This window comes from Pectinophora gossypiella, chromosome 6 (genome assembly GCF_024362695.1).
Source record: "Pectinophora gossypiella chromosome 6, ilPecGoss1.1, whole genome shotgun sequence".
Classification (NCBI taxonomy): domain Eukaryota; kingdom Metazoa; phylum Arthropoda; class Insecta; order Lepidoptera; family Gelechiidae; genus Pectinophora; species Pectinophora gossypiella.
Genome location: NC_065409.1, coordinates 9,861,046 through 9,875,596, shown reverse-complemented (window position 1 = coordinate 9,875,596; position 14,551 = coordinate 9,861,046). Strand labels below are relative to the sequence as shown.

At 36.7% G+C, this 14,551-nt stretch overlaps 1 protein-coding gene and 1 long non-coding RNA gene across 3 annotated transcripts; one reads left to right on the top strand and one right to left on the bottom strand.

The window, feature by feature from the left end:
• The first annotated feature begins 224 nt into the window (after positions 1-224).
• LOC126367597 (allantoinase-like) lies at positions 225-11,634 on the top strand. Of its 2 annotated transcripts, none has more exons than XM_050011189.1 (11): positions 225-407; positions 5,016-5,209; positions 5,534-5,685; positions 7,068-7,182; positions 7,648-7,794; positions 8,042-8,087; positions 8,517-8,610; positions 9,830-10,043; positions 10,393-10,522; positions 10,782-10,987; positions 11,326-11,634. In XM_050011189.1, the coding sequence occupies exons 3-11, from the start codon at positions 5,561-5,563 to the stop codon at positions 11,455-11,457; spliced, it is 1,209 nt and encodes a 402-aa protein (XP_049867146.1). In that variant the 5' UTR covers positions 225-407; positions 5,016-5,209; positions 5,534-5,560; the 3' UTR covers positions 11,458-11,634. The 2 variants fall into 2 exon arrangements, with proteins under 2 accessions (XP_049867146.1, XP_049867145.1); XM_050011188.1 differs by lacking the exon at positions 225-407 and adding an exon at positions 4,828-4,932.
• LOC126367602 (uncharacterized) lies at positions 2,823-4,349 on the bottom strand. Its single transcript, XR_007566503.1, has 3 exons — positions 3,934-4,349; positions 3,314-3,444; positions 2,823-3,186 (listed from the first exon to the last, which is right to left on the bottom strand). It is a non-coding gene; the product is annotated as an uncharacterized LOC126367602 (long non-coding RNA).
• Positions 11,635-14,551: the final 2,917 nt, after the last annotated feature.

Here is a 14,551-nt window from a genome sequence, read left to right as displayed (position 1 = left end):
TAAAAAAACTAAAAAAACATTTTGCAATTGTGTTAATCTTATCATAATATGTATTAACCGACTATAAACCATATTATACCTACTAATAAAATTCGTGGTAACTGTGTTATTGCTGGAATTTTCCGAATATCATTATAAACATCAGCAATAAGATAAAACTACTTACACATAACAAGTAAGTACAATATAAAACGACTAATACTTTTAGGTAGTCTGGGGGGTTAAAATTAGCACTTTGAAGCAATTCATCTAAGAAAGCAATATTGCTATTTGACGTTTGTTTGCATTGCGCAGTTACTTTTTTATGCCCAAATGTCCAATTGCAATATTGCTTTCTTAAATGAATTGCTTCGATGTGGCCATTTTATCTCCCCTGTAAGCTAAATATGTCACATAGGAATGAAATGGTAAGTATTACATAAAATAATAGGTATGCATTCAACAAATCCGAGCGAAGAAGAATAAATAAGGTCAATGTGGGGAAAATCACTTTGTGATCCCTAGTTTGGTTAGAACATTACAGGCTGATCACCTGATTGTCCGAAAGTAAGATGATCCATGCTTCGGAAGGCACGTTAAGCCGTTGGTCCCGTGTGCGTCAAGCTAGCGGCCTCAAAAAAAAAATGGGCACGAAAAAATAATTTGACCATACCAAAAAATAGTACTCTTATTGAAAAAAATAGTACCTGTTGTAAAAAAATTAGTACCATCACGGTTCTGGATTTATAGCCATGTTTTATTGCACTTGCTAGCTTGACGGTGAGCGAAATTTGGCGAGAGTTAACGACAAGGTCTTTCGCTTTGATTTAAACGCCAAAAAATAGTACCGAAATAGTACTTACCCCTTGCAAAATACCGAAATGAGTACTTCAACGGTTCCAAAGTTATAAAGGCAGTTCTTTGCTCCCGCTGGCTTGACGTTTTGAAAATACCTATTATCTAGGGAACGCTTGCATACTTCAGTATGTAACTAATTTCAATAAACTCGTATGAAATAGTACTTCCTACCATCATAATTTTGATCCGATTCTCTTTCTAGAAATATGTTAAAAAATCATCATAACCTATGCCATACATTTGTTGTTGATACAGTCACGTAGACAATTACATAACCTCACAATTTATTCGTAAGTATTGCCATCGCCAGTATTGCCATTTTGGAGGTCTACCCTACCATTTCTTTGCACTTCAGAGTGTTGCTATTACAAAAAATTGCTATTGCATACACCTATATGCAATAATTTTAATAGAAAATGGCTGCATAGGTCTAGTTCTTATTGAAAACAATCTGTGATTTTAATACATCATAATACATTTTTAATCAGCTGTTTTATTTTATAATTTATACCTTCATGTTCAATTTGTTACGGATCGAAGTGTTTGTTAATAAACAATTTGCAGTATTTGTAGAATAACTCAAAGAGTTTCAACAATGATATTACTTTCATCTGACAACCCTGGCACTTCACCAATTTTTACCCAAAAATGGGGAAAAAATACTAAAATCTGACAACATTCTTCTTGAGCATGTGTAATAATTTTGTTCGCGACTGTACCTGTCTTAATAAATGTATGACATAGGTTATAATGACTTTTTGACATATTTCTACAAAGAGAATCAGGTCCAAATTATGATGGTAGGGAGTACTATTTCATACGAGTTTATTGACATTAGTTACATACTGAAGTATGCAAGCGTTCCCTAGATAATAGGTATTTTCAAAACGTCAAGCCAGCGGGAGCAAAGAACTGCCTTTATAACTTTGGAACCGTTGAAGTACTCATTTCGGTATTTTGCAGGGGGTAAGTACTATTTCGGTACTATTTTTTGGCGTTTAAATCAAAGCGAAAGACCTTGTCGTTAACTCTCGCCAAATTTCGCTCACCGTCAAGCTAGCAAGTGCAATAAAACATGGCTATAAATCCAGAACCGTGAAGGTACTAATTTTTTTACAACAGGTACTATTTTTTTCAATAAGAGTACTATTTTTTGGTATGGTCAAATTATTTTTTCGTGCCCATTTTTTTTTTGAGGCCGCTAGCTTGACGCACACGTTGGTCCCGGGTACTATTTAGTGATAAAATATGTAGTCGTTATGAGCCATGTCAGGGGCCTTTGGCGGCTCAATAGTAACCCTGGCACCAGGTTTGATGAGGTTGGTAATCCACCTTACAACCCACACGATAGAAGAAGAATGTGGGGAAGACCGGCATACTGTTTTAAAACATGAGTTTGACTGGATTTCAGAATCAGAATCATTTATTCAACGTAATTATCATGGATAAACTTGTTGAAGGTCAATGTAACATTTTTGAATTTACGTCATTTCGCAAGGTGTTATGGCTGAGGAGAAGAAACATAGACATATAAGAGTATGGACTGGAAAAACCTACAAAAAAAACGTGCCACTTCGTCGCATAAAATGGCGGCCTTTACTAGGGCTGCAAGCTGTTTCAATACTAGGATTACCATACTCGTACCTACTAGGTATAGCATCTTCTTCTTTGCGAGTCGATGGCGATCGATACTAAATTTTTGCTGACCAATAATAGGTATAGCATTATAATAATAAGTATTCATAAGAGAACAGAAAGGGAAGGTAAAGGGTAATTAGGTGGTGTACTGTATTTTTCGTGTATGTTTTGTGTAAAACTTGTTGTTTTTGGTATGTTGTGTGCAATAAAGTATATTTGTATTTGTAAAGGGTTTAGTCAAGATTTATCTAAGTAGTTTCCTTAACAACTCTATAACATTGATTACATTCTTTATTGCGCACAATTCGAATCCACCTGGAGTGTATAATGAAACATAAATAAGTATTCATTTCACACATTATTTATTATGTAACTACATTATATTTACAATAAATACAAATCTAAACAGTGTCAATTTGTTTAGAAATTGTCTTTGTGACACCCTGTCACATTGCATATATAATTATTATACGCTTTCGGAGAAAGAAAATGTAAAGTTAAAGCAAACTTTCTTATTTCTTGGGAATACTTCTTTGGCAAAGGTAAACCGGGAAATTTGTTTACCTGCCTTTTCAAAAAGTCTTGCGGTCCTGCCAATTCTTCCATCAATACACTTTGCCCTTTATTATTTGATTTTTATTCTGCAGATCTTCCATAATATTCTTCAAATTGGCTATCTTTTAATTTTTTCATCGCGTCTTCTTGAACAGACTGAAATAAAGTTTAATAATAATGTTAAAACAGTGTATGTACTAAAATATATCTGATTTAAGTGCATTGTGTACCTGGTTGAATTATACTATATCATGTTAAAAATATAAAATTATTTGATAAATACCTTTTCATGTACTGACTTATGAGACAGACGTACGGGCAATGGCAGCACAGACGACGTTGCAGCTGTGGATTAGTTTTCCAATATCACCTGTTTTAGTAAATCCAGTCGACAATTTTGGATTGAAAGATGGCCTGAAATGAAAGATAACATTCATTTATTTATATAATAATTGTTTCGACATATAATAGTTACAGACTAAGTATATTAAGTACATAATAATATGTAGTTGAATGATAGATAGTATAAACATGTTGTGATAACATGATACAAATATGTTATCTATCTAGCCAGTAGTGAGATGATGCAAGCTAGGCTGAAATTTAAATATAAATTTAAACACCAACAGCCTCTCTCTAACCATAGTCTTCTCAAGCTTTTATTTCTTGGAAACCTGTTAACGTAAAAGTAATAACTAGTATTCTTAGCCAGTATTATTGGCGCAACACTAATTTGACTATGACGAATAAAGATATTGGAAAACAAAGAAAAATACGGTTTGTAGTATGACAATTACTCAAAATATATAAAGGTTTAATGCAAATTCATGGCTCAGTTGCGTTGTAACATCAAAATCTATAGGATTGTTTGTATTATTCAATGAATACGGGGTACCTACTAACCTATGAAGTGACAAATACGGTTGATTTCTGTCCTTTCTGGCTCCACACTGTACAATACAATACACGGACATGTTGAATAACACTTTTTTCAACTTCAACTTCGATTTAGCAAATCAAATCCTCGTAATTTATCCGCAAAACACAAAATACGATCTCATAAACAGCTACTTGACAGCAGAAGTACCACAAAACACAGCGCATAAAATGGCGAAAAATGGCACGTACCTACAGCTGTTGTGACGTCATCACAAAATGTTGCCATAACTAGAAATAACAAATATATATTTATCTCTTTTACCAAATGAAATTTTGTACTAGTAAAAAAGAGACAAAACGATTATTGACGACCTGTTTCATAAACTACTCATATTTGTATAAGATGATGTTTATATAGTAGAACAGGGCGCCTCCATATAATTTCCTATCTCTATGAGAAGAAATGACAAGAAACTGCAACAGCACCACATCTTTTAAATCAATGAGGGTACATTACAAGTTATTTAATAACTAGAGGAACACATTCAATACCAGACATTTTTATCATTTAGGTAATCATTAATCTTATAATAGGCTTTTTTACATAAAGTAAGCTTTCTTGAAGATATTATTTGTAGACCAAGTCATGTGATCGGATATGATAGGTAATTTACTTGGCTATGTTTATAAGTCTAAATATCAGAGAAAGCTCCATATTTTTTTGATATAAATACAACCGTTTTATTTTTTAACTTTCACTGGGATTTCTACAGAGTAAGTACTATACTACTTATATCTTCTTTTCAGAATAACATTGCAACCTAGGTAGGTACACATAGCATTATCTGTTATTCTGTAGACACTAAAACTCCATAAATAGCATAAATAGCACTTGTAATGATGAACCATTTCATTGATGTGATCGCTGTCTTTGTGGCGGTTGCGCATTTTTCAGTATTGCACCGACTCCCACGACAAGCACAATGATGCTCATATACATAGTTTTGCATATAATATTATTATGTACGTAATTTTATCATTCTATAAATAGCTTGATAAAGAACGGAACTGTCTTCCGATATCGAAGTTACCTTTAATTGTTTTAGCCGGAATATCCTCTCGTGAAATAAGTCTAGTGCCTCAGACATCAAGCAGACAACTATTTCTCAGTCGTCGAGTGGTTACAGAGTCAAAGGAATTCGATGGAGGTGTGCTGGTTGACGAAGATGGGAAAATTGAAGGAGTTCTTACACGGGAAACCGTCAATGAGTTACTTCGAGACAAAAGTGAGACCCTAAAGGTAGGCCACAGGAAGTACTATAAGTGCAATATAGTTACTTATATTTTTTCAAGTACATTTTAGTTTAAATACCTCTAGAAAATGCCATAATGATTTTAAGGTAGAGGATAGATAAAATGAACCCTGACGATTATCTATAATCACGCCAGCCCTTTCGACGCCATTGTTAATTGCCTATTTGAACCAAGCAACTTTCAAAGGATCATATTCACGTCATTCGTGTGGGTTACCAACCCATCAACCCTGGTGTCAGGGTTACTATTGAACCGCCAAAGGCCCTTTATAGGTATGGCCGTTAGTAATAAAAGACCATGTGGCATCCAGATCATAGATGGCGGGGACCTAGCGCTGATGGCAGGCGTGGTGGACTCGCATGTGCACGTGAACGAACCAGGTCGCACCAGCTGGGAGGGTTTCGTCACTGCCACCCGCGCAGCTGCTGCCGGCGGCCTCACCACCATCCTTGACATGCCTTTGTATGTAATCCTCTCATGTTCTCATGCTCTGACACATGCATATATTAACTCACGCTATTTTCCCACCGCTGATCGAGGAGCTCGGTGGCGCAGCGTTAAACGCGCTCGGTCTGCGATTGTTGAAGTTAAGCAACTTTCGCAAAGGCCGGTCTTAGGATGGGTGACCACAAAAATAAGTTTTCATCTCGAGCTCCTCCGTGCTTCGGAAGGCACGTTAATCCGTTGGTCCCGGCTGTACTAGCAGTCGTTAATAACCACTAATCCGCACTGGGCCTGCGTGGTGGTTTAAGGCCCGATCTCCCTATCCATCCATAGGGAAGGCCCGTGCCCCAGCAGTGGGGACGTTAATGGACTGGTGACCATTTTCCCACCGGGGTAAATTATACAATTCCATTTCTCCTTCGATCCTGACACATAGCTGGTGCCCTCAACACGCGCGCCTGCAGGATATGTACCTAGGAACCTTTATAAAGACACCCGTAATTAGATCAATGTGATGTTATCTTTCTAGGTTTACCTAGGTCTTCCTTCACTAGTCTACTAATAATTTTCACCGTACCTAACTATGTTCTTTGGTGTACTTATAGTAAAGTAAGCCACTACCGAAAATATCAAATCAGTAGGTCCTTTCATTTTTTCTTAGTCTCCTTATAAATCCATTTACTTCCATTGTGGAAGGAACTGATTATCAGAAGTAAAAATAGATAAACCGTTTATCACAAGTCTACAAGAGTAGATATAAATATCATTTATCTACTCTCGTTCGTATTGTTCTGATTATAATCAATCAGACTAGATAAAAGATTATCTTCTTTTTATATTCAATAAAATGATACTATTTAACTTACTGTTCAATGGTTACGTACCTACAATTTAGGTTTATGTTGATCCTTAAATTGTGTAAATTAGAAAGAAAGGTGGCGACTCCCGGTCCGGGCATTACCTAGCGCAACATATTTCCCTCGCCATCCAATGCGAGCGTGATGGGCACATTCGATCGAGAGGTGGTAAAAGCTTAGGGAGCATTTATTTAGTTGAGTCTGTGGTAGTTATGTAGGTACTTTTGTTTCTTTTTTTTTTAGTTTTAGTAATTTAGTTTTAGTAATATAAACTTACTTAGGTAGGTATATTGTTATGCCATCAAAATGAAAATTGGTAAATCCCCTGTATAGGAGGTAGGTACTTACTAAACACGATACGAATGTTAAAAAACTGTTGAATATCGAATTAAGCTACCTACTTTAATTCACGACAACAATAATTTGAAACGAATATTCATTGGAATAAATTACTTAATAAAAAGAACAAACCTTAATGTTTATGATGTAAGTACCTGCTTATTATTTATTCGTAGTGTACCTGCCTACCTTCCTAATTTTCAGGAATTCTGTACCACCCACAACGTCGCTAAAAAACTTAAAAATTAAAGCGGCTGCAGCGAGGGAGGAAGTCTATGTCGACGTTGGTTTCTGGGGAGGAGTCGTGCCTGGAAATGAGGTAGGTACCTAAGCACTTGGCAATGTGATACCGATAGCTGATACTATCTACCACCTACTTTTTCCGATGCAATATAAGTAGTGCAAATTAGGTGGTGGTCGGTTTGCACTAACTTAATATTCAAAAATTCAAAAATATATTTTTCAAAATTGGCTTACTAAGTTAGCGCTTTTTGAACGTCAAAAAATATTTAGCCAGTTATATTAAGTACCGACGGTCTATCTATGATAGCGGGTTGAATGGCCTGAAGCGCGGACGCAAACGATGATCATGCACTCAGAGAGGCGTTACTAAGAAAACTCCGGTGCGACGTCATGTACGACAACATGATAGCTACCTAAATTGTACAGATTAAGTTTTACAGTACAGATTAGTATCATTTGTTAAACCATCGAAGTGAAAATTGTTAAATCCCCATAGGTAGGTAGGTTATTACACACTTAACTTACCTTTTTTGTACTTCAGATAGAACTGCACGACCTGATCAGAGCTGGTGTGGTCGGGTTCAAGTGTTACCTGATCGACAGTGGAGTGGATGAGTTCCCCTACGTCAAGCCCGAAGAACTTCCACTAGTACTCCAGGTCCTGAATGGTACTGGAACTGTATTAGCTGTGAGTATGAATTAGCTACATGTTTGTGACACAAATACGTATTTAGATATATATTTCCTTTCTTTCTTTCTTATCACTTGTTTGATACGATTCTGACTCAACATTTTTGCTTCCTCTGCTTATATAGAAATTTGCATGAATGCTCAGCGGATTAAAGTACCTACGTTGATCTGACTTTTCTATAAAATTAGGATAAGTACTAAGTATCCTCTTCCTATTCTACGATTTACATTTGCATTTGTTTCAGTTCCACGCTGAATTGAACATTGGTAACACCACCTGTAGCAGTTGTAGTAAGTAAAGTTTAACTTGCTAAATACCTACTTAGTAAGGTAAGATACAAAGTCGGAAAACATTCCACCTAGTTAGATTATGAACTCTTTCACTATGTCGGCAAATCAAACAGATCCTGATAACTTTATTACTACTGTAACCGTTAATCAGCTCGCAACAGCAAAAACTTCAGGATCCCGATACCGATCTCTCTGGCGAGGTCCCGCTTGGGGCCGATTTTCTCAAACCACGCATTGAGCAGAGGTTCACCGCCTTGCTCTTATATTAAACTCTAAAGGTTACCCGACTCCAAAAAATCCAAGGGTTACCCGGTAGGAGCCGATACAAAAAATAAGAACAAGCTTTTTTAATAGCGAATTTTTGAAATTGGTTTGGTTACTCTAAATAACATGAGGCATCAATTTATTTAGACATTATATTGTTTTCAGATCCCGAGCTCTATGACACTTATCTCGCTTCTCGGCCCGAGGAAATGGAAATAGAAGCAGTTTCCTTGATCGCCAATCTTTTGCCTACAACAGAGTAAATATTGTTTTAATAGACATGTTTGTATAGGGTGTTAGTAACATCGTAACGAATACTGAGGGGGATGATTCAGACCATGATTCTGAATTAATATCTAGTGGAATTTTCCGTCACAAAATTAATGTTTTTTTTAGTTTTTTAACACTTATTATTTTCAATACTTTTGCGATGGAAAATTCGACTTAATATCAACTCAGAATCATCCCCAAAGTTTTCGTTACGCTGTCACTAACATCCGGTACTTATATACGATGTTGACTGTAGTTTTGATATCAAGATGGTTTCCAGGATTTGTGCCCGGTTAATGGCAATAGGCTCGCCTCCCTATGACATGGATCTTAAACATAGCTGGCGAGGAGTGGATGACAGTATTGACTACTTATACAACTCTCCCTACCCCTTCGGATATTATTATACTATGTTGTTGTTCTAACAACGTTATGCTCACGGTATAAATGTAATCTCTAACTTACAAGCAACAAGTTGGAATGTCAAAGAAAGTCATTACCCACCGCTATCGCATGAGATGATGGTAGGTGCCTTATGCTACAAAAAATCAAGTTTCGAATATAATATCCCCGTACCAGGGTAACAGTTATCACTTTATGTTTTTAATATAATCATTATCAGCCGCACGACGCCCACTGCTGGGCATAGGCCTTCCCCAAGGATCTCCACGACGATCGGTCCTGTGCTGCCCGCATCCAGCGGCTTCCCGCGACCTTCACCAGATCGTCGGTCCACCTTGTAGCGGGTCTACCCACTGAGCGTAGTCCGACACGTGGTTGCCATTCGCGAACCTTTCCGCCCCTCGCTATGTGTCCTGCCCACTGCCACTTCAGCTTGGCAATTCCCCGAGCTATGTCGGTGACTTTAGTTCTCCTGCGGATCTCCTCATTTCCGATTCGATCGAGCAGGGAAATACCGAGCATAGCTCTCTCCACTGCCCGCTGAGCGACGAGCCTCCTCACGAGACCCATAGTAAGCGGCCACGTCTCACTGCCGTAAGTCATCACTGGCAACACGCACTGGTCAAAGACTTTCGTCTTTCGTCTTGAGACATTGAGGTATTTTGGACGAGAAGATATTACTAATTATATTAATATTAGGAAAATTCCACTTGATATCAACTCAGAATCATGGTCTGAATCATCCCTCAAAGTTTTTGTTACGATGTCACTAACACCCTGTATAATATCATCCCTTTGTCGAACAGTGTCCACGTGCACGTAGTACATGTATCAGCAGCCCAAGTCATACCAATACTGGAGCAGGCAAGGAAAGCACGTATTGAAGCCGGTAGTGCCAGCTGGCGAGGAGGAGTCACTGCCGAGACCTGCCACCACTACCTCACATTAAGCTCTGAACAGATAGCCCCTGGGCACACAGAGTTCAAATGTTCACCACCCATTAGGAACATCACGAACAAGGTAGGTATCTCTTTGATGCAAAGTAAAAGCTTCCGTCATGTTGACTTATATATTCTTCCCAGTACTTACCTATCTTCTATGTGGATGACTCGTCAATCAATATAAAACTTAAATAGAATGCAAAAATGTATACTTGGGACGACGCCGCGGTTACATTGGCTGTGAGCACGGCTACTCATGAAAAATACGTAAAATGTACCGTATCTCTCCTTCCGAGAAACTGTGAAAGGCATAAGTACTTGCCATACAAGGAATAAAAATAAAATGACTAAGTATTCAAAATTCTAAGGCATTAATTACTTGGCCGGACTATACTTACTTGTACGTCAGACGTGACTATTATTTGCAGTTACAACTGTGGGATTACATCAGAGACAATAGATTAGACCTGATAGCGTCTGATCACTCTCCCAGCGTCGCTAGTCTCAAAGGCAGTGACTTCATGACGGCTTGGGGAGGTGTATCATCTCACCAGTTTGGTAAGTGTTAACATCAATTACATGCAGTGTAAGTATACAGTATATAACGGGGTGAATACTTACCAGTAACAGGAAAATATAGTCTTATTCTTCTGTCGTGATAGTTGTGAGGGGGATTAGTTATTAAATATCATTTACTGGTCGAAGCGCTCAATATAATTCGCGCTGCGCGGCGCGGTTGTCATGCAGACCCGAGTGGACTCTCTACACCTACACAAACCGGATTAGTACTGACTTAATCTCATATGGTTTTCTACAGGTTTGTCGTTGTTCTGGACCGAAGCGAGTGCCCGCGGCTACGGCTTGGGCACCGTCAGTCACTACCTGTCTGCGGGTCCGGCGCGCCTGGCTGGCCTGCAGAACCGCAAGGGTGCTCTAAGACCGGGCCTCGACGCCGACCTCGTGTTCTTTGACCCCAACGCAATGTTTGTTGTCACGCCTGAAACTATATTCTATAAGAACAAGGTATTGTTTATGTCTTCTTTAAGCTTATACATACATACATACATAAATTATATTAAGATTAAAAAAGTAGGTAAGCTTTTAAGATTATGATTATACTTATGTCATTTAGATAGATATAGATAGATACTTATATTTATAATGTTCCATATATATTAACATTTCTTTTATTTATTTTTTCCTTTCATTCAAGGAAGTCAATAGCCTTAAATATCCGTAAATGAATGATTAAGTTAAAACATAATACAACAAGAAGCAATTTTTGTACATAAACATTGTACTTCCGACATATTTTATTATTTCCATTGTACGTACCACATACATATTTTTTTTCCATACAGATAAGCCCGTACATGTACCGGCCCCTACGAGGCAAGGTTGTAGAGACCTACTTGAGGGGGCAGCTAATCTTCGCCGATGGAAAAGTTGTGGAAAACCCTAAGGGCCAGCTTCTGCTAAACGACGGTTACTGAATATATCTAATTTTATTGCTGAAAGTACCTACCTAAACTTTAATATAAGAACCTAAATCACTATGTAGGTACTTATTAGTAATAAGTACTGTTAGTTTAGTTAGTGTTACTGTTTAGTTTCTGATAGTAATTATTTTTGTTATTAATTTAAGATACCAAAGTACATTGTTATTATTGTTTCGTAGTTTATTTTTTATTCCTATTTATTTTTAGTGACAATGAACAAAGTAAAGATTGGAGTTTTGAATTGAATTCTAAAACAAATCTGCTATTCCATTCCAACGAACCGTGCCAAACATCTTGAATAGATTTGTTTTGTAATTTATTGGCTTTTATCACACAAGCAATTAAAAATAGCAACAAAGTACCTACAGAAATTTGAGAAAAAGATTTCTCGTTAAGAGGTCAATTAGGCATAAATTGTAGTAATTTGCATACAATAAGACAATAAAAATTTACCTTTTTTTTATGTGAATTATTGTAGATTTGCCGCAGATGGCATTAACTACTTGGTCGGACGTCGGACCAATGGAGAGCGCTGAGGGCTCCCGTGACATTCACAATGTGTGCGTTACCCCAGCAAGAAAGTATCTCCTAGAGTTATATGAGTAGAACGTATAGTTGGTGCCTTATCTGCTGTAAATGTGCCCCCACATAAAAAATGTGTGCCCCCTGTCGTTTCGAAAAAAAATCGAAAAAACGATTCTTGCTGGGGTAACGTTTTTCTAGCAGGAAAATTCTAAACGAATGATCGGAGAGAGAAAAACTGTGCATGGCCAGATAGCTTATATGTGTGCCAAAATGTGCCCCCAAAAATAAAATCTGTGCCCCTTCAGATTTTCGAGATATTGCATTTCCTGCTGGAGTAACGTTTTGATGAATAGTATATCTCTAAAACCATTGCATGTGCCCCTGTAGAATAAACATACGCGAGTAGCTCTTAATGTGTGCCCCTTTGTGCCCCAATTAGATTTTAGAAAATATTTATAGTTTTCAAGTTATCGCGGTTTTATGAAAACCCGAAAAAACATCGCAGCGCCTAAATGAGACAAGGCATAACTTCGCTGAAAACTGTATTCGGTCTTTCTTGACGCTAATAATAACCATACAAAGTTTCAAAAATGTTCATGCATGCGTTTTTGAATAATCTTGCTAAAAGTAAAAACGATGGTGTCATAACTTTGACGGCAAAATACAAGGAACTGGCACAATCCCAGATGTGTAGGTGTAAACCAAAATCTTGTGCCTTTAGTCAAAAATATATGGTGAAAATATTGAGCTTCAAATGTTACGCATTAAGTAAATATAAACAAAAAACCAAAATATGTAAACAACGGCTGGTTATCCGACCAAATCTGAATGACTACTAAAAAGCGACGGATTCATACTTAACGAGGACCTTCTTTATTGGACGTATTATACCTAAGCTGTTGTCCTTACAGTCGCGTTCAAAAGTTTTGAGGGCTAATTAAAAAATATATTAAATGCACCTTGTGACTATATAAATGAAACAGCTTGTTGATGTGGAAATTATTATTTTTATTCCCTTAATTTTAATTCTTAAAGTAATTATTGCATCAAATCACAGATCAAATTTCCTACCTATAAATATTATAAATTATTTGCACGTTGTGTAGTCATTATTATTTAAATCACAGATCAGTTTTTCATAGCCTAACATAATTATAATTAGTAAACATCACAAAAAAATCACAGATCAATATTAAGTATAAGAATAATATTGTGTAAAAAAATATTAAAAATATTAAAAAAATGGCTCTTATAAATGTACTTAATCATGTGTAAGGTCATAGAAACAGCTATTAAAATATAATCCAATAACAACTTTATTTTATTAGTTATTACTTTTCTACTTCAGTGTACTCAGGCACAACACGTGTGAACCGGTTAGTGAGTAAAGTAAAGAAGGTCATCGATATGTATGAATCCGTCGCTTTTTAGTAGTCATTCAGATTTGGTCGGATAACCAGCCGTTGTTTACATATTTTGGTTTTTTGTTTATATTTACTTAATGCGTAACATTTGAAGCTCAATATTTTCACCATATATTTTTGACTAAAGGCACAAGATTTTGGTTTACACCTACACATCTGGGATTGTGCCAGTTCCTTGTATTTTGCCGTCAAAGTTATGACACCATCGTTTTTACTTTTAGCAAGATTATTCAAAAACGCATGCATGAACATTTTTGAAACTTTGTATGGTTATTATTAGCGTCAAGAAAGACCGAATACAGTTTTCAGCGAAGTTATGCCTTGTCTCATTTAGGCGCTGCGATGTTTTTTCGGGTTTTCATAAAACCGCGATAACTTGAAAACTATAAATATTTTCTAAAATCTAATTGGGGCACAAAGGGGCACACATTAAGAGCTACTCGCGTATGTTTATTCTACAGGGGCACATGCAATGGTTTTAGAGATATACTATTCATCAAAACGTTACTCCAGCAGGAAATGCAATATCTCGAAAATCTGAAGGGGCACAGATTTTATTTTTGGGGGCACATTTTGGCACACATATAAGCTATCTGGCCATGCACAGTTTTTCTCTCTCCGATCATTCGTTTAGAATTTTCCTGCTAGAAAAACGTTACCCCAGCAAGAATCGTTTTTTCGATTTTTTTTCGAAACGACAGGGGGCACACATTTTTTATGTGGGGGCACATTTACAGCAGATAAGGCACCAACTATACGTTCTACTCATATAACTCTAGGAGATACTTTCTTGCTGGGGTAACGCACACATTCACAATATTCTTTAAATATTCGGATTTGTGTATTGGATTAAGGATGTGTTATAAAAACTAACTAAGCGTATTTCATCTTATTTTGTTTTCTAGTAAGTACTTAACAAAATATGGTATGCAATATTCTGAATTAAATGGTGAAATAAAAATAATTTATAACTTTGCTCAGTTTATTAGAAACTGTGGGCGATACTCTATTCTATAGTAGGTACTAATTTATAAAAAACTTCGCTGTGCCCCTAATGAATTACAAAACGATGTTTTGATATGTAACCCGATTGAATGTTATATTTTAAAAGTCAACGACGACGTTATCCATTTTTGAAA

Bases quoted from the DNA above. Each gene is read 5' to 3' on its own strand.
- LOC126367597 (XM_050011188.1), top strand. From the start codon at position 4,893: ATGATGCTCATATACATAGTTTTGCATATAATATTATTAT. The intron at 4,933-5,015 runs GTACGTAATTTT...TAATTGTTTTAG, and splicing joins TTTGCATATAATATTATTAT to CCGGAATATCCTCTCGTGAA. The intron at 8,088-8,516 runs GTAAGTAAAGTT...TATTGTTTTCAG, and splicing joins CACCACCTGTAGCAGTTGTA to ATCCCGAGCTCTATGACACT.